The 21493-nt window shown below is 32.9% G+C and overlaps 1 protein-coding gene across 1 annotated transcript in view; it reads right to left on the bottom strand.

The window, feature by feature from the left end:
• LOC106466761 (frequenin-1-like) overlaps window positions 1-21493 on the bottom strand; it is a 67370-nt gene that overhangs the window by 38958 nt on the left and 6919 nt on the right. Inside the window, exon 2 of the mRNA XM_022394846.1 lies at window positions 827-851. Within this exon, the coding sequence (XP_022250554.1) occupies window positions 827-851 (25 nt within the window). The remainder of the gene's footprint in view (window positions 1-826; window positions 852-21493) is intronic.

The following is a 21493-nucleotide window of genomic DNA, read 5'->3' as shown; positions in this document are numbered from 1 at the left end:
CCATCAATAAAGTAACCTAAAATAATTTAGGTATTTGATTAATGTTAGAGTTCGTGCCTAAATCATTATTTCACATTATATATCGGACTAAATATTTAATTATTATATATGTGACGTGAAATTTACAACATATAATATTGTTTTATTTTGTTATTGTGTGAACGCCTTTTCTAAGCTAATTGTTTAGTTTCTGTAGTGCATATTGGAGCATAAAAGACATTTTAATACTAATAATACACGACCTTGGAACACAAAATTTGTTGTTGTTATTCTTTAATGATTATTAAACTGTAAAGCGAAACGTTGAATATCCAATTAAAGAAGAAAAATAATCAATTTGGTGTTATAAGGTCGCTTATTACTATTATTAAAATGTATTTTCTAATCTGACGAAGAATTGTTATAATTAACTGTACTTGTCATAGGACATTATTATTAGGCCTATTATATTTTTAACACTACATTCTTAACTTAGTCCTGTTTGTTTGTAATTAAGCACAAAGCTACATAATGGGCTATCTGTGCTCTGCCACCACGGGTATCGAAACCCGGATTCTAGTGTTGTAAATCCACAGATATACCGCTGTGCTACTGGGGGGCAACTTAGTCCTGAATAAAGAATATGGTGTTAATAATATATACATGAGACCTAATATTAATGTCTTAAGACAAGTATAGTTAATTGTTTTCTTTAAATCGAATAAAGAAATAAATATGAAAAAAAACGTTAAAATTACCGCTTTATCTATATTTCATGAAAATAACTTTTCGTGAATAATTTTAAGACAATAATTTTAATATATAACAGGAATTAAACTTTACTTACCACTGTCGAACTTCCTTTTCTGTGACTAGAAGAAAAAGAAAAATTCTCTTTTCATCAGAAATATTCGAAATAAACAATGAATTAAATGTATTAACCTCCTCTAAGATGCTTTATTAATGTTAATTAGTCACAAGTCCTACTGTGGTAACGCATACTCTATGTTTTATTACTTAATTTGCTTAGTCATTAATATTAGTTGGCATAAAAAAAAAGTACTGTAAGTCTCAACCGAGATCCTGTATAAATAAATATGGAGAATGTAATCATTCCTACTTCCCCTACTTAATATATCTTAATACTAAAATAGTAGCAACCTACCAACCTTTTATTTTTATAATATATACCGGTATGGGTGATATTTACTTAATACTCCGGTACTCCACCATCATACCCTTTCTAATATAATTATTGGGCTACAGCAAACAAAAGAAAAGTCGTATTGTATTAATAATAATAATCGCAGTTTCTGCGTGTTGGTACACAACCATCATTGTACTGACCATGTAAGGTGTTTTATCACTTGTGCTTTCTATTACAATACATACCGGTAACAATAATCGCAGTTTTTGCGTGTTGGTACACAACCATCATTGTACTGATCATGTAAGGTGTTTTATCACTTGTGCTTTCTATTACAATACATACCAGTATTTATTTTGTGTGTGTTTTAGTATAAACGTTCTTACTGAAATATAATAACGGCAAAATAACTATCTTAATGTACATTCAGACCAAACAGATCGATAACAGTGTATGAATCTTTATATAACTATGTGTACATGTGGGATGATGTACACGTACGTACGTTATATCAATTTACGATGTTTGCAGTAAACATTGAAACTCACTTAATAGTCTATTACCTTTATTATTATGTTTTGTGGGGGAGGGATCCTCATAATATACGAAGGTCGTTGAAAAGGTTGAATACGTTTTTGTTTTTTTAAAGTACAAGAACTTGAAACCTGATAATTACAGTTCAATAAAACTTATCTGAAAACACACTAGCGAGCCTTTTATACAAAAAGAATTCGACAATATTTTTAAACTTTTGTTAACCTTCCTCGATAAACTTACCAAATGTGAACCTATGTTCTGTGTTGTAGCATCCCCTGGTGGCGGCTATATCGTGAAGTTTAATTAAATGTGCATGTTACAGAACAAGGGTTATAATATGGAGTTGCTCTACAGTGTAAGAATATCTTAAGGATATAGATGTTTAAAGTTAAAGAGTGTTCAAGAAAAAATGAATAGGATACAACTAACACAATTATTGTTTTAAAGTAAGTTTTTAAAATTACATTTAATGAGATTATTGTAGTTAAATATATGGTCTGTAAATATAAAGAGGCACCACGAAAACCATCTGCCCATAGCTGAGTTTTAGCCTTATGTATTAGGCTAAGAGCTTTTGTATTGCTTGAAGTTAGGAATATGCATAGCAGTATTAAGTAATTAGCTGTTCTCTTAATTAAAAAGACACAATATCTAAATAACTTATTAATTAAGATGAATCTATATCGATAATTTAACAACAATAGATTTGGAAGACGTTTAACATCGGAAGGGTAAGTGGTGCAGGCAACAGTGATTGCCCGAGTGTAACATGTCCTGGCACCATAATGTACCTGTACAGAGGCAAACCGTATTCTGCCTTTCTCTTTCTCTCTTTCTCTTAGAAACTGCAACGGTTTGAACCTTTGGAGGGGGTTGGTCCCCCTTTCAAACATTATTGTGAGGTACAAGCCCATCACTACTACACCAATGAACATTTACTTGTTAAATATTCCTTTATTTAGTAAATATAGTTTGATGAAGAGTTTTTTTATATGTATTATTATTGAGCATGTAATAGTAAACACTAATTGTTTCTATCTTTGAGTTAACTGTAAACACTAATTGTTTCTGTCTTTGAGTTAACTGTAAACACTAATTGTTTTTGTCTTTGAGTTAACTGTAAACACTAATTGTTTTTCTATCTTTGAGTTAACTGTAAACACTAATTGTTTTTCTATCTTTGAGTTAACTGTAAACACTAATTGTTTTTCTATCTTTGAGTTAACTGTAAACACTAGTTGTTTCTATCTTTGAGTTAACTGTAAACACTAATTGTTTCTATCTTTGAGTTAACTGTAAACACTAATTGTTTCTATCTTTGAGTTAACTGTAAACACTAATTGTTTCTATCTTTGAGTTAACTGTAAAACTATTTTAGAACTAACATATTTTAAGCTAGCTATCTGGTTTGAATTCGTTCTGTTATGAACATAATACATGCAGTCAATTGAAGAGTTTTGAACACGCAGAATGTCCAATTCAGTTCGGTATGAAACGTATTTTTGCTAGAGCGACCGTCAAACAGAGCTTCTTTGAAATATGTCTTTACAACACCAGTTTAACGGAGAACTTGAATGGAGGCTGTTGAAATGCCTTTTAACTAGCTATTTAAGTTGAAGCCCACAATGAAATGAGAAAGATTTAACAGGTTGTATAGATAATTTGATTCCAGATTATTCAGAAGACAACTAAGTTTTAGCTCTAGCAAAACATTCGTATATTAGCTGATCCCAACCGTACAGATTCTGATTCATCAGGAAAGATTTAACAGGTTGTATAGATAATTTGTTTCCAGATTATTCAGAAGACAGCTAAGTTTTAGCTCTAGCAAAACATTCGAATATTAGCTGATCCCAACCGTACAGATTCTGATTCATCAGATGATGAAGAGGTCGCTCTAAATTCAGACACTCCAGCCGGTTGGCTTCTAGACCCTCTTAAAGGGTTCCATCTAATCATTGATCGCCATTCTGCCATTATTCTCCACGATCGTTGCTTGTTCTAAGTAAATTGCTATATTTCTTTACCATGAATAGCATCCTGCTTGTTTCTTCAGTTTCTGTACTCTTCTAAGTCTTTAATTCTAAGCTGACATTTTCTCATTTATTTAGAACGTTTGTTGTTATAATTTGCTTGTTGCTACTGCTACAGTTTGTATTTCTTATTTGCCTGAACTTCTATTTCAGATTTTTTTAAGTTTCTTTGCATTTGGTTTTCGGTGTCAACCTTAATTCTCTTTATCACACGTCACCTTTCACGTGTGGAGCAAAAAAAAAAGATGAACTCACCTCGACCATCTCTGGTTCATAGCATAAATACCTGTCATAAAAAATAAAAGAAACTGCACGTTCAAATACTTCAACTGGCAGAGAGACATTATCAGCACGGCTTCAAGATAGATCTGTCACTTTGTTTTCATTTACCACTACTTCAAAACACCCTTAGTTCATCGATTTATGTTCCTTTATGAAGTTGTTCTTTCTCTTTGACAACAATATTGAATATCACGCTATAGACAACACTTCTTTTAATTTGTTTCCTCCCCCTTTCCTTCCCTGTACTTTCCTAATTAGCTTCCGTCTTCTCTGCACTTCTGTTGCCGTTATTTCCTGCTTCTATTGTTTTGCTTTTGTAATTTCCTGTCGTTATTTTTTCTTATTTCTGCTCACCTTTTCTTATTGCCTGTATTAATGTTTGGAGCGATTGGAAATTGTTGTTACTGATATAACGAACTGTCGATCTGTTTCGATTCGAGTTAGATTAACTGATCTTTTTCTAGTGACAACTGGACAGATGGAACTAGGTTTCAAACTTTTATTAACGTTAGATCCAACGTGTTAGGGCTGTGCTCTTAAAACAGTCACAAAACCTGTTTCCTTATTATTCTGATGTTCTCTGTATCTCATCCTGTGAATAATTAGTGTTCACATCGATGGGCTTGATTTGTTTTATCGTTACCACACACTTACAGACTCTGCCAAACATTATTTAGGTTTGCGTTGTTTTTTGTTTTTTTAAAACATATGAATACTACCTTTAATCAACTATCTGCGAGACAAATATGCAATTTGATTTTGTAAATATAGATTTTGACCTAAAAAGAATATCAAAATCTTTGTCTGCTTAACTCTCGAGTCTGTGTTATCGTTTGTGATATTAACAAAAATACCACATGTTATTAGGAGTCTTGATAAATATTATATTAATTTATCCTGTCTCTTAGAATCAAAGGTGGTAACTGTTTGCATGCAATTACTTTAGACCAAGGTTTCCACAAGACTCTGCAAACGTTATCCAAGATACGTGAATGTGTCGTAAAACAAGACTGTTTCCAAGCAGCCCTTATTTTACCTCATCCCTGTTTATTACGCTAAAATCAAAATCTGATTATAGGAGCGAAACCTGAGAAACATCAGAAACAGACATACTTGTATGGACTAGACTCTACACTAATTTCTGAAAGGCGGTATACTATGCTGACGTTTGGATAGGTATGTATTATTCTCATCGACGTTACTGGACTGGTTGGTTGGCGTTCACAAAGTTCTATAATCTCTTTAACAGTTGCGATAGCTGGATCTCAGTGCTGCTGGTTAATGTTTTCGTAATGCATATCTATACAATCAGCTACCAGCACTCTGTCTGTCAACCGCAGGGAATCGAAACCCGGATTTTAGTGTTATAAGTTGGTAACCCTACCGCTGACCAACTAGGAGATGGATACTAATGAAATGAATCTGAAATATTAATGATGAAAAATGAATATACGACGGACAAAAAGTAATTTCTTTTAAGTAACAAATTCGAGGTTCTCTAGCATTCAGCTGCGGATACATATATATATATATTAACCAAGAAAACTCCGTTAAAAGCCTTACGTTATTGAAGTAATAAGAAACAGTACTAACCAAAATTCAGACCCCAAAACTCGAACAAAGTTATGAGATTCAATCAAAATATTTCAACCCAAGAAAGACCAAGATATAAATATTTTGAGGAATCAAAATTTGAAGACAGAAACAATAAGATATTCATATACTTCTGATAATATGTATTGTTTTATGCATAATGATTTTCACAGGTTCACTAAATTGTACATGGAACCTTTAAATCATCCTAGAAATATCATGAAAATAAACCATGAGTATTCGATGCTTCTCATATCACAACTTAAGCAGTTTTACACGTAAGTTGATAATCCTGCACTTGCGTTTTACAATCTCATAATTAATTTTTATTAATTGAAGCCTTTACCCTGCATACATAACAGTGATTTATTTTTCAAGAATGAAGAAATGGCAACTCCACATTTGGATAGTATGTTTTCCAAAGCTATGTACAGATAGTTACCACAAACGAAAGTCACAGAAAATTACAGAGATTTGTGTGTGTTTATGACACACATTATAAGTTGACACTTTTAAATACTAAAAGAGCTAGAAAAAAAAAGATTAAGATAGGTCCTACTCAGGAGCATTACAATCTCTAAGCCTATTTCAGAAGGAAGCACGTTCGGATACACCCACCTATTATAAACCTTAGCTTTCCTGAACGACACCTTATACACACAATTGATTAAACGGCCAGTTCAGAGGTTCACCACAGCCATCCCTAATCTTAAGCAGCTGGCCAGAGCGAAGATAACCAGTCTGAAGCACCCACTACCTAAAGCCTCTACTCTTAACCAAAAAACGAGATTAACTGTCACTCATAAAAGGCAATCACAGCTAAAAGCACGGTAACATGTTTGCTAGCACCACGTTTCGAATTATTAACGACGGAAGCCTATTAATATTTTTAAACTTATTTTTTTCTAAACTATTTATGCACGATATTGCTTGTGGATCCCATGACTTCGTTGTTTACAGTGACGCTAACAATTTACGAGTCACAAAGGAAAATTTAAACAAAATTACTGTCACTAATGAAATAAATCCCATTAACTACTCCTAGGGTCCCCTATGTGCTTTCACTTAATTTGTTTGTCAGTTCTTTACACTTAGTGGTGTAAAGACAAAAAGTAAAATTACTCAATATGAATCAATATGTAGATATCAACCATAGTGAACAGTATAAAAATATATGACTGCTTTTACCAAGTGATTAGGGCGCTCGACTCGCAATCTGAGGGTCGCGGGTTCGAATCCCCGTCCCACCAAACATGCTCGCCCTTTCAGTCGTGGGAGCGTTATAATGTGACGGTCAATCCCACAATTCGTTGGTAAAAGAGTAGACCAAGAGTTGGTTGTGTGTGGTGATGACTAGCTGCCTTGCCTCTAGTCTTTCACTGCTAAATTAGGAACGGCTAGCTGTAACGAATTTGTGATTATATATTTATTTTAATATCAACGTTTGTTTAGATTAAGTTTATATTTAGAAACATACATAGCTTATACTGTTAAATATGTATAGCGAAACTCCAGCCTATTCTCCAAAGTTGTAGAAGATTCTCGAGAGTATCTATTATTATTTCGCTATAGTCAGTGTGCTATAAACTTTGGAAGCTATAACTGTGATTGTTATAACGCTTATTAATCGGAACCTTCAGATATTTGACCAGGATCCTTTACAAAGTTCGAATATTACAAGTCATTTAACTTCAGTGGATTCTCATCAGACATTAGTATTTTTACGAAAACATTATATAAATTCGTTGTGGAAAACTCGGTGTGCGTGGCTGGTAAATAACGAAGAACAAAGCTAGCTAGCTTCCCGTAAAGCGAATCGTACCTACATCAACTCGTAATTAACTCTCTCACCGTGAGCCCTCGATATAATGTCGAAGAAGTTCCAGAATAAAAAGAAGACTTTATATTGCTTGTAAGTTTGTGAAACTTTTGTTTATAAATCATTGTTTGTAATAACTGTTATTGTAAAGTGTATTGTTGTGTGTATATTAAAGTGTATTTGTGTTTAAAAAAGGAAAACTGTGTGTATCAATCTTGTTGGCAAATATCAGAAACTCACAACATATCGGCTTTTATTTAACTACTAAATCCAAAGTACAAAATTTAAGCGCAGATAGTCCTCGTGTAACTTTACGCAAAATTCAAAACAAAAAACAAAATCAACTAACTAATAACACACGTTAATATAACATTTCTTCGTATTGATACTATATACAAAGCTGTTGTATATCCTCTTTAGACACACTCATTCACTGATTAGATTATCTAGATGATTTTATATATTTCAGAAGCTCAACGTGTCAAATTTCCGGTTAAATAGATTAAAGAGTGAAATTTCAGGAGCAGATACTTTTACTCCCAACTAGTAAACCAGCTTTAAAAGCTACAAATTCAGTTCTACTACGTGCGTGGCACGCATAGCTGAGCTTTTCAAATACAGTTATGTAAATGAGTAAACAAGTGTTATCCAAAGATTTGAACAAGCTTAGAATTAGAGGAGCAGCTGAATTCTTCCGAATTACCTAATACCTCATAATTAAACGTTTCAAATTTAAATTGATCCTTTAAAAATGTTATAAATAAATATCAGACAGTTTTACAGAAACTAAAAGGTCCAAATCTAATTCAGTCCCTTCCATATGTTAGTTGGTAATTTTTTCCTTTCCCAAAGCCCCCCCCCCCCAGTGGCACAGCGGTATGTCTGTGGACTTACAATTCTAGAATCGGGGTTTCGATACCCGTGGTGGGCAGAGCACAGATAGCCCATTGTGTAGCTTTGTGCTTAATTACAAACAAACCTTTCCAAAAATGAATCCTTTGTTATAACATGAGTGAAAAATGTATCGTAGCGCTCCTGCGTGAACATTTTTAAATAAATAGTTACATGCCTAATATTATATTGAGTAACAATATACTGAATAATACAAATTTGTTTCTCTCTGTAATATTTTTTAAAGACAGGTATCTAATGAACAATTCTTACAATATCTAACAGTTGGTATTGAAGTTGGTAACCTATGTAGAAAACGTTGAAAACGAATTATAATAAGTACAGAATTAACCGGCAAAAGTTTTAACTTTTGCATAAACTGAAGGATCAAAACCTGGGTTTTCTAACAGTATAGCAATATAAATATTTTAGACATTCTGTTGTTTAAAAACATTTAAAATCGAAAAATTACTTGAATGTAATAAACATAAGAAAATAAATACGTACAATCATAGGTAATATATAGAAAAATTAAATGTTCAGATTTCAAGTAATGCGTTATAAAATATGTGGTCATGAGTAAAGCACAAAAGAAGAAATGGTTATAGGTTTAGTTCTACATCGATATCACAAGATGGAGTATGTTTGATATTTTTGATAAGTAGTGTCCATGCAGCATTAAGTAGTTGTAGTTGTTGACCATTGTTTTTGGTTAACACACAAACTGGTGGTGCACTGTCTTGTGCTTGGATGGAAATAACTTCATGTTTTCCTCCCTGTTCATTATTTTTGTATTTTCCAAGCCTGTTATGTGATAGTTTTCCTGAATGTGAAAGACCATAGCCGATGTGTTTGTAGTACAGTTTTTACATCTTTTTCGTGTTCTTTGAGTCTCACCTGTAACGGTCGTTGTGTCTCTCCAATGTATTGTTTATCACACCCACATCGAGAGGATTGGGACCTGGGGATTTTACCGTGATGAGACTCGCGTAGTGTTGGAGGGCTTAAGAATATTAAGTTTATTCATTATTGCAAAATAAAAGAATAAAAAACAATTTACTTAATAACAATAACTATGGTGTGAACACCTTTTACAACTGGCGAAGCATAATTATAATAATATTTTTCATAAGACATTAGTATTATGCCTACTATATTTTCAAACATTACATTCTTTATCTAGTCTTTTATGGCTTTATGTTTGCTGTATCCCAGCCGGCCTGAAGAGCTGTGGATTGAGCGAAACGTGTCGTCAGCAATGGTGAATATAGTATGGTTGAAATAGTGTTATTATATACTATTCTAATCCTTGAAATTTCCTAAAGAACTAGATAAAGAATGTAGTACTTAAAAATATATTAGGCCTATTGCTAATGTGTTATGACAAGTATAGTTAACTTTCCCAATAACTGTTAAACCAAACAAAGATCAGTGTTAAATACAAGTCATATTTCAATAAAAATATAAATACAGGTATTATAAGTCATTGGAATCTACTAAACAATGCCGTAAATAATTCCTGGTTAGAGTATTCGAACTAAAACTTGGATGAAGTAAATACCGAAACCAAAGTATCAACTTGTCTAATAAATCAAAACTCTAAAGGACACTTTAGTCCACCGGTTTAAGGGATAATGTGTAGAGCAATATATGCTCTATCTCTGCGTTATCTTACGGTATATTTGTAACATTGTTAAAACAATGTAAACTCTCTAAATATCAACGGCATTTATTACTCCATTAAATAATACGATTCTTATAGGAACCGCGAGAGTCCGTGTAATTGTTTAGAAACTACTAACATATAACATACGATAGTGATAAAAAAAAGTAACTGCCAACATTTACAGATCTTCTCCGAATTTCGACAGTATTTGTAAAACCACTAAATAACACAGATCGTCTGGGAACCTTAACTGTGCTTGTAAACTTTTAGAGACTACTTTGAGCATATTAGGCACTATATATTTATAATAATACAGATAAATATTACCTACAATATAAGACACTTTTTTCGGAGGTCTGAGAAGCTTGTAACACTGTTCAACAATAGATGAAAATCAATTGTGCTTTTAACTTATTTGTATTTCGAACTGCCTACGCATCTCTCTCTCTCATTTTGAACTGATATGCTAGAGGGGAAACAGCTAGGTAACAGCACCCACCTCCAACTGTTGGGCTACTCTAATCGAATAGTGAGATTTGACTGTCACTCCTATAACATACCCATTGCCTGAAAGTGTGGAGCGCGATTTTGCTGCAACGGGGTTCAAACTATGAACCCTCCGATGCTTATTCCGGCACGATAACCATTCAGACCACACAAGGTACACTGTAGCTTTTAATCCAATAAAACATTACCTTAATATCAATGGTGCTTGTAACTTTCAACACTGTTATACAATACAAGCACGAGAGAGCAACCGATCCCAAGTTTTAATTATCTACATGGATTTATGAAATTATCAAGATAACCTGAGGATAATCACTTGCAAGTACTAATTTTTTATCAGGTGGCACACCAGACATTGATGAATGTCTTAAGACAACAAATAAAAACAGTATATGAACAATTGCCATATTAATTAACATAACCTAAAAAATAAACCACGTCGCATTGTAAAGAAATATTGCTTTTTTTTATATTATTAGTGTTCTCAGTTGCTGAAGGACTTCATCAAAAAAAGAGCTGCTAAAATCTACAATTATAATTAATAACTTTAAAAAGCTCATATGACCACCCTGTCTTAGATCATCAGCTTAGTACTCCTGTTAGAAGCAGGGTTTTCGACCCTTAAGCGAAAAACATCTGGCGAGGTGATTTAAAAGAAAAGTTCCTAGGAAAGTATTAAAAAAAAATTACAATTTACTTGGTAGCTGCATCTCAAACGAGAAGGTGACATTAGTTCATCATATACTGTCGAATATTCATTGTCAGAATTAATGAGTTTATACATATTAATTTTTTTCAGGAATAAAACTAAAATTCCATTTATTTCCATCAAATCTTGTAGGTTATAAATCTCCATTAATGTGTGGATGAACTTACTGGAAACTTAATGATGGTAATAAAATCTCCTTCACTGGAAATAAAAAAGAACTTTGCAGATAAGTTAATAATAAAATCAAGAGGAATATGTTATTTCAACCATTAAAATTTACTCAGTTCATGTATGAACATTGCTTTAAACCCTTTTTGCAAGACACGATTACTTCCTCCTCCGTCTCCCGTTACTATAGTAACGGTGGATGTAAAGATAACCTATTAGCCGAAGGCATTGTGGAACTTGCTTGCTGTATTAATATTAGACAACCAACAATTTCAGACAGCTTCAACGACTTGCAACAAGAGTTTGAAAACAAAACTGGTACCGGCGACACCGAAAAAACTGTACACAAATGAGCAATACTTTCATAAACTGGTGAGTATACGATAGCAACAACGTGCAAGTTATATAGTAATAGATAAAAGAACAACCTTGACATCAATTAGTTTAATTAAATCTATTAAGTTTTGTTGTATTTTCGACACTTATACATAACTTATAATGTTGCTTTCGATAACACTGAAAATAAATATGAAGCCCAACCTATCATTCGATTACCATTTGAAATAAGAGAGATTATAGCAGGACTTACTGATTATCTAAGATAACGGAAAACTACTGTCAAAGTAATTTATAGAGGAATATTGACGATTGTAAAATGAAATGTTGTTGCTTACAAGAGTAAAAAAAGTAAATTACAGTGCCACGGTGAAGAAATGGAAGGGTACTGTTGAGATTAAACTAGTAAAATAGTATTCTCCGAAGTAAAATATAATAGTAGAATATTTTATATGGTAAAATAATAGTAGAATAGAACTTTATAATAATTATTCGAGCAGTAGAATATTTTATATAGTAAAAGAATAGTAGAATAGAACTTTACAATAATTATTCGAACAGTAGAATATTTTCTATAGTGAAATAATAATAGAATACAACTTTATAATAATTATTCGAACAGTAGAATATTTTCTATAGTGAAATAATAATAGAATACAACTTTATAATAATTATTCGAACAGTAGAATATTTTATATAGTAATAGAATAACAGAATATAGCTTTATAATGATTATTCGAATAGTAGAATATTTTATAAAGTAAGAAAATAGTAGAATACTCTCTTATAATAATTATTAGAACGACAACAGACGATTTTCCAACATGTGGCTGCCTAAGACTAATGTACATGTCTTAATCAATCTCGTGCTGATGGAAAGGAGTACAGATATCTATCAGAAGATACATTTACGATAAAGATAAAAGCAAATGTAACTGGGTCAATAAGATCACAGCAAAGTTTTTATAACTCATTAAAAATTGATTTAACTGTACTTGATAAAATAGATAGGTTCTCGTCGATCACAGGTTTTAATGATGGAATGTACTTTGGTGTCTTAAATTCAAATACAAAAAGTGATAAAAAACCTTGAACACTAAACTTCGCCAGCTGGTTGTTGTCGACATGTAAAGACTGTGCTTCTGTTTTTCTTTTAATTCCCAGCCTGTGAGTAATGGGAACTAAGGCTTCCTTTTTCTTTTTTTTTTTTCGTTTGTTTGTTTGATGAATTTCGCGCAAAGCTACTCGAGGGCTATCTGCGTTAGCCATCCGTGATTTTGAAGTAATAGACTAAAGAGAAGACAACTATTCAACACCATCTCTTGGGCTACTCTTTACAACGAACAGTGGGATTAACCGTAACATAATAAGGCCTCCTGAAAAAACGAGCATGTTTAATAACGGGTTACGATCCCGTGACATAGGTCGAGTGACGTAACTATCAGACCATGCAATAACATGTTTTATTTAAATTTTGAACCGTCGCAATAAAGTATAATTTCTGACAATTTATTTATGATAGCTAGTATCACATGAGAGTATCTGAGAACTCGTAATAAAAAAAAAAATACATTCTTTAGCTTAGTATATGTTTGTGGAAGAAATAAGGCTTTCAGTTGTGTCTATTTAATTCAAAAATATTTAATTATACTTTAAAATAAACACAAATCATTGTATTTCTCAGTGTCCCTTATGACTAAGAGTTTAGATGCGTGTTGGTGTAAAGGGCCTAATTCAAGTCTGGTATTCTCAGGTGTACCGATTTCCTACGAGAAAGGGCATTACCCGCTCTAACTAGAAGTAATATTCAGTTGTTTGTTTATTTAATTTCGCACAAAGCTACTCGATAGCTAGATGCGCAATTTTTCCTGATTTAGAAGTGAAGACAAATAATTGCTTTCTTTGAAACAGTAAATTCGATAAATTATTCGACGAATAATGTTGAATGAAAGATATTCATCATTATGTTTTTATGACATTTATAATAAAGTATGTAATAGGGTCATATGCTTTTAGTAAACGTGTTTGTTATTTTCATAATTTTATTACCATACATACTTGATATTTTGTTATGTTTCTTCACTAAATACTCAAAGAAAAGGGGAACTTATAGCAAAAAGTTAAAATTTACTACAGTAAAAAAAATGCCAATATAACTGCGTAAATATATAAAATACGAATGTTGTTTAAAGAATTAAAGGCTGAAACTTTAGCTTCCTTATCACTTCGAAGAACACGTTTTCCCACAGAATGGTATTGTCTCAAATTTAGTACATTCTTCTTTTTCACAGCTCATTATCCAATAGTACTTATTTTATTACATCTATACAGATATAAGGGTGTTCTAAATATCCTAAAAAAATTAAGTTCTCAGATACAGTCATGTTTTCTGATACAGAATAATAACAAAGTGACGGTCTTTTTATCTCTATAGCCTCATTAAGTTACCGGATTTACGAACAAGAACTAAATCCCGCGTTTTTGTAGCTGGGAAAATAACTATCAGAATAGATTTAATTCTATAATATTCCTCACACAGATAAAGTATTTATATAATCAACATAATTGGGTTGTTAAAAGGTAGCAATCCTCAGTTAGTCATTGAGTGCGAGTTATTACAGTTGTGATCAAACAACTACAAACATTAAATGAAAACTTGAATGGCTTGAAACACTTTTAGATATACAACTTTTATTGTACACATACATATTTTTTTTAGATTATCTGGAAATGACAATTTACCTTGTATATTCTTTTCAGGAATTATTTTTTTTATGTTGAGCTTACTACCACCACCTTTTTTTAAACACTACTTTAAATTATATTTCTTATAAAATGCAACTCTTGTAAATTCATCACTTCTCTTATGACTTAGATTTTTTTCGTTGTTCTAGTAAGTTCCAATGCTCATTTCATCAATTTTAGAAACCGTAACTTCATCAGTGCAACAGGAAACACTTCGGTCAATATGCCTACTATATTGGTGTATACTTTTTATATCAATATGGTTGAACAACTCAAACTCAATATCTTATCATGGCGGTGGTTTTAACTGTTGTTGTTGTCGTACACGTCGCAGCCCCCCCCCCTCCCCCAGTGGCACAGCGGTATGTCTGCGGACTTACAACGTTAGAATCCGGGTTTCGATACCCGTGGTGGCCAGAACACAGATAGCCCATCGTGTAGCTTTGTGCTTAATTACAAAACAAATAAACAAACAAATCGTACACGTCGCAAATCTTCTTCATTAAGTTGTACTGAATTTTTTCTTAATAGCACCGTGAATTTACTCCAGCATTTCTTTGCAACCTTCAATTTCAGTACTACATTTAAATGTTTTTGTTGTTGTTTTTTTAAATCCGAAGAGATGAAAGGGGGATCTTTACAGACACGTGATCTTAAATAGTATGGTTTACATTTCTGATACTAAGGTGAACCTTGATTTCTTCAATTTCTAAGTGTGCTTCCATCTCCTCTGCTCGACAGTTCTCATAATGCTACCAATTCTTTGCATACTTTATCCCGAACCAGATTCTTAAGCTTCATTATTATCACCGACATTTCTAATTTGGTTAGTATACATTTTGTGATTTAATCACCTAACATCTTTTTGATGATCTTTTGAATACTTAGTTTCTTCTAGAACAAACCTGCATCTTTTTTCTGACACTTTCTAGGACTTTTTGAGATGTTATACAACACTTAAACGTTTTACCACCTTCGTGTTAATTGGGTTTCGCGCACAGTTCCAGCACTTTGGGAGCAATACTGATTCCTTTACTTGAAACAAAAAAAACAAAAAACATCAATGTTTGTTTTGTTTTAACGCAAAGCTCTACAATGGATTACTTGGTTATTAGTCACCACCCAGATCGAATTCCAAATATAGCATTATAAGCCCTGAGGCTTACCATTACGTTACCAGGGCACATCAGTTTTTAAAAGCTTAATTAAAACAATCTTTTAGATATTTTTTAGTGATACATCTTACGTGTTTTGCAATAATTCTAGGTTCAGTAGCATTTTTGGCATATTTTTGTGTACACGATTAAAGGTTTTTACTGGTTTGAATATATTTCTACAAAATTAAACATCTAAAACCAACACTGAATCAAACTAATGAAACTTAATTTATTATTACTGAATAACTAAGTATATCCATTAGTGGTTTAGTGCTTGATAAACGATAAAGGCTCTTCGTTTGTCCAAAAACTAGTGTTATATAAATAAAGTAAAGACTGGTTTACAAAAGAATCTTAACAGAGAAAATGAAAAAGTAAAGTTAAAAAAAATCAACTTACCATAAAAATTAAAACATGCAGGTAAAATGTACAAATTAATTTTTCTTACTGATTTCACAAAAGCATTTCAGCTTTAATCAGGCTTTTCTGTCTTATAAGTAAGTTCTGGTTTTTGTTGACTTTTCCTGTGATAATACATTTATTGTTTTAGGTGTAAACTGACCTGTTTCTTGCTTCCACAAGCTGAACTAAAAGGCCAACAATAAACAGAAATAATGGTCCAAATGCTTCTAACACCTCTTAACAGCTTATAGTGGAACAAATGGCTAATCAAAATCTTACTTTATGGCACGGAACAGATAAATGGTTTTGTACGATTATCTCTACATGCAATGTGCGAAAGATTATCTCCACATGCAGTGTGTGAAAGACGGAAAGAAAATTAGTACTTTTCTTCTAGGGTGTTTTGTTTTTATTTGCAAAGTTTCTGTTAATGTTTTCACATTAGCTAAACGGAATGTGCTTCAAGCAACAACTAACCTTTTTAACATCACATTTTGAAAATGAGAAAGGAACTACGACAGCTGGAGTAAAGCGTACAATTGATGCACACGAGTGTTTTTCAGAACGAACTTTCATATTTTTTAAACCATCTAGAAAATCGCCTATTGTACAAACTCAAGATTCTCCTTATGAAAAAGGCTGAAATAGCTTTTTGGCATTTTTCTTGCTATTACCCGAGTAACTATATTCTGTACGAGAAAATAAAATATTAAACGAGGTTATTAGGGTGCATTATACAGGAAAGGAACATACTTTCTGTTTTGCTTGTTTGAACAAAATAAAAAATATAATATATATGTAACACGTTTTTGGTTTAGAAAAACAGCTTCTTGCAAATCCACTTCCTGCCTTAAAATAAGAATCACAAACCATTTTACGAATGCAACATGAAGCGACAGTTATTTAAAAGTTGCAAATTAATATATGTTCCCTTCCCCTTCAGAAACCTGCGCCATTTACGAAAAATAATTTTTTTGAATGTCAGAATAAGTCATGTTTTATGCACATCTTTGAGAAATGTTACAAAATCGTATTATTCAAGTATGTAAAACATTTTTCGTAGTAGCTGTAAGAAACAAGATATAAATATTTAATTCTGAATTTTAGGAATCATTTATAACATATAGACTTGAAAAGTTCAGGAGTACTTTATTACCGTTTACATAATAATATAACTCTTCACTTAAATATATTTCCACGATTTGTTTGACAATTTAAAAGTATTCTGACACTTCAATGTTTCTCCTTTTAGCAGTTATTTTCATTTCCTATTACGTAAGTAATGTAAAACTATTTGTTTGGTAACAGTCAAAGGAAAATAATCAATTTCCACCAATGTTTAACTTTCTGGCTCTGCTAGCCATTTAACTCTTTATCCAGTCTGTTTTCATTCTGTATTATAAAAATATCCTGAAGTAGTTAACTATTTCTTACTTTGTAATTAAAGCTAGTGATGGCTCAGCGGTAAACTTTAGGGCTTAACAACAAGACAAATAAACTAATAAAGGATTTTAAAGAATGACTGTGTACTTTAAAGAGAAAATTTTATTACCTGTATGGTTAAGTAAGTTGTTGGAAACTACCTTATTAATAACTGTCAATGGGTTGACCTTTTAGAATTCGGCTGAGGTGCGAAAGGTCTGAGGTTAGAATCCAATGCGGATAAGTAATATTGAACTACTTTGATTGAAAAAAAAAACTGGCTCCCAAATAGCAGCAGTCTCAAGATCTTGATATAAGACCTGAGAACGGGCCTTATTTATAAAAGTCGAAGAGTACAGAAGGTTAAGTTGTTGGAAAGTGCCTTACGAGGACTTGCTAGTTGATTAACCCTTTAGTTTAGTTAGAATAGTACTCGCTTGGTGTACGAAAGGTCTCGGGTTCGATCCCTAGCCGTGATGATTAGTGTAGTCGCCTAAGTAATGATCATCCACAAACCTAAGAAGGCTCGAGGTTGGGCTTTATTTATGAGAGAGGGTGCAATGTGGTAGTTGGAGTTGTTAAAAAGTGGCTAATTAGGAATCGCAGAGTAGCGAACCATTTAGAGGTTCAAATACGACGTGAGGAAATATTTATTACAAACATTAAAACATTAATTAAAAACATTACCGTGCCAAACATTTTTATTTAATTTTATGGAGGTTTCTCATTTTTGACACATATGATTATAAGATCTGAAGTTATTTTGTAATAGATATACAGTTTAAAAAACATCGTCCACAAGAAAAAAACTTTATATAATTAAAATAGTGATATGTGCGCATACGTGTTTAAACTTTATTAAACTTTGAAAAAATTAAATTCAGAGTAAGGAAGTACAAACAACGTCATAATATGCGTAAGGGAGGGGTAGGTGTAGATAATACTATCAATTGTAAAAGGAAAGGTATCTGGGGAATGGATCATGTCATCCCTCAGGGCCCCATCTCAGATTGCAGTGTTTATGTGTTAAGAGTTTGTTTATGAATATATTTATTTATCTATAGACACTTAGAGTAATGGTACCGTCAGACTGTTGAGTAGGGTCCCTGGATAAACATCAATGACAATGAGTTTTAAGACTTGATGTTAATACCCAGGTTTTGAAAGCTTTGCTGGATATGCCAATGGGTTTGTTATTTTGGATCAAACCATTCGGCTTAAAGTGTCTTTTGTACTAGAATTGTTTGGTGAGAATCACGTGTTGGGGAATAGGTTTAACCCACCTAGGTTTAACCTCGGAGTTGTTGAAATGCCCCGCACCACCTTCAAATTCGTTCAGAACTCTACGTGCCTAACCTGAGTATTCTAGACAGATCAGTAAACTGTAGGGCAGCAGAAGTGATCCTGATTAGTGGTATTTTGCACTTTTGTCTTAGCATAATTTCCTGTTTCAGGAGTCGGTTTGAAATGATATTAAAGACCGAACTTGATTTGTTGACACAAAGAATATTGTTTATAGGTACATTTTGCGTTTGTAGTATTTTCCAATGTATTATTACATTTTACTTACTTTCAATACACAGCACTCCCTTTACATTTTATAAACCTTGTGCCTTCAAATACGAAATACCGCAACTAAAAAAGTGAAGCACGAGTTTTCCCTCTAGGAATCCAGATAGAAAGTAACAACCATTAGTTTTTGTTGTTTTTTTTTTGCAATTTCAACCGAAATTACACAAGCAACATTTTGTATTTAATTAGCATTAAAAAGTTTAGGGACAGTTGAAAAGAAAATTGGAAATAATTTATACCAAATGGAGTAACTGGGCCGTTGTTTATGTTTTAAACTGTCTTATAAACTTTCTAAAAAGCGCCCCCCGCCCCCAGTAGCACAGCGGTATGTCTGCGGATTTACAACGCTAGAATCCGGGTATCGATACCCGTGGTGGTCAGAGCACAGATAGCCCTTGTGTAGCTTTGTGCATAATTAAAAATAAACAAAGTAATCGAGAGCAACAGCTCCCACAATGAATTTTTACGCACATAAATCGTAAAAATCCAAGATTCGATTTCCCATATTAGACTGAGTGACTATAGCTCAATGTGTAGCTTTGCACTAAGAAAATAACAATAACCAAGACAGATTTACAAAAAAAAATCAGTCTCTGGACGAAAATAAACAAGATCCCAGCGGCTCAATGGTAAGTCTAAGAACGTATGACGGTAAAAATCGGGTTTTGATACCCGAGCATGGCGCAGCATAGATAGCCCATTGTGTAGTTTAGTGCTTAATGTCATATCAACGAAAAGTAGAAATCCATTAAGGCTGCTATCGTAGCATAAATTGAAAAATACGTGACCAGAAGGATTGCAAACAAGTCATTAATAGAACTGCTTTCAGTAAAATGCGAAATAATCTCACAATCCACGTATTTCTAGCAAACTCGTATTCTCTATTCGTTTTTATTGCAATCGTTAAAATACTACAGTCTAAGTGAATAAGTAATCCTCTGGTTATTTTTCCATTGTCTCTTACTTGAACAATAACAAATCCTTTATATAACTTTCGAAGTTGATTACTTTATGCCTACATTTACTTTGAGATCTGTGTTCTCAGTAATAAAACCAATAAGAAGAATTCAAGTCGGCTTTCAATACCGCAAGCTAGACTAAGTGGAGTCCGGCGTTCGTTTCCTGGTTTGGAAGGTACGTCTAACCTTTTATCGGATTACATTCGAATTCTGCGTGTGAATAAAACATAAAATAATTCAAATATCAGACTGTTTCAAATCATACCAGCGCTACTGTTGAGGATTACGATAGGAAAGTGCGTTGAATGGGTCCTTTAAAATAACCTGTGTTAATCAGATGCTTCAGCTAACACTTAACAAGTGAAACTATTCAAGAAAGAGTGAAAAAAAACTCCATCTCAACTCCATCTATCCACACTCCAGCCCATATTCAAAATAATAAAAAAATGTGGATGACATTAATATATACAACACAACAGGAATCTTCAAATGACTACAATTCATAATTTAAGTTCAATTTTCTTTACAAATAAAAATAATTTTACAATCACAATGGTATCACAGCCACCTTCAGTTTCTGGACAGATATGATTAAACATGAATAAATTAATGGCATGTTATAGCTCTGAAGCTTTATATCACGTTTATTGCAGGAAATACAGACGTCACTGACATGCGGTATAATGCACATTAACACTATTAATCCATTCGAAACCCAGAGAGGTACCAACTGACTTCTTAATCCTATAATGTATTTGGATATATATGTATAGGACCGTGCCAAAAGTATCCAGATATGTAGAAATAGATGGAGGTCCTAATCATCTTTATCTTAATATGATGAAGCACCGCTTTTGGCCTGAGTAATTGCTGCTTTTGTACGAGACTTGTTCATGACTATTTCTCAACTATTGCTATTATTTTCATAGCTAGGTTTCAAAAGATGTCTGACACACATCTCCATTGTTCTTTCCAACATTCAACTAGTTAGGCGATCGAGATTTGACCTTTGGAACTAACTCCTTCAGGTGGTTAAAATCTTAACTCTGGGAGAGCTGTTCCAAGAAGTTTATAATAAGACCATAAAATCACACTTAGACTAAAATGCTCCGTGAAATACATATTAACTTGTTAGAAAAACATTGGTATGTCGAACGAAACAAAAGCTCTGCTATGCCTGGAACGTATATATTTAAAATACCTCGATATTTTCAGGGATTTAGACATGTACTCTTCACATTGGTCTCGAATCAAAACACAGCTCACTCCAAAGCAACTTATCAGAAACATTCAATCACGGCTTAATGAAGCACCTTCAGTATCAAACAGAATGTTGTCAGGCATTTTGAGGATTACATACAGTCGTGTCCGTGTTCTTCCAAAGTAACTCCATTCACGGAGAGCAACCTGAACAGACTTAACAGATGGTGCTCTGTCGTATTAGTCACGTTGAATTAGGTAAAGTCATAAATGAGTTATATTTGTCTTGCTCCAACAGCACCTTTGTTTGTACTACCAAGTTTCCACTACCACTTAGCTGATTCATGCACAGTAGTTTGATAGTTATTA

Source organism: Limulus polyphemus, unplaced genomic scaffold (genome assembly GCF_000517525.1).
Source record: "Limulus polyphemus unplaced genomic scaffold, Limulus_polyphemus-2.1.2 Scaffold2375, whole genome shotgun sequence".
In the NCBI taxonomy this organism is placed as follows: Eukaryota; Metazoa; Arthropoda; class Merostomata; order Xiphosura; family Limulidae; genus Limulus; species Limulus polyphemus.
The sequence above is the reverse complement of the archived record's forward strand: the minus strand, read 5'-3'. Positions and strand labels throughout refer to the sequence as shown.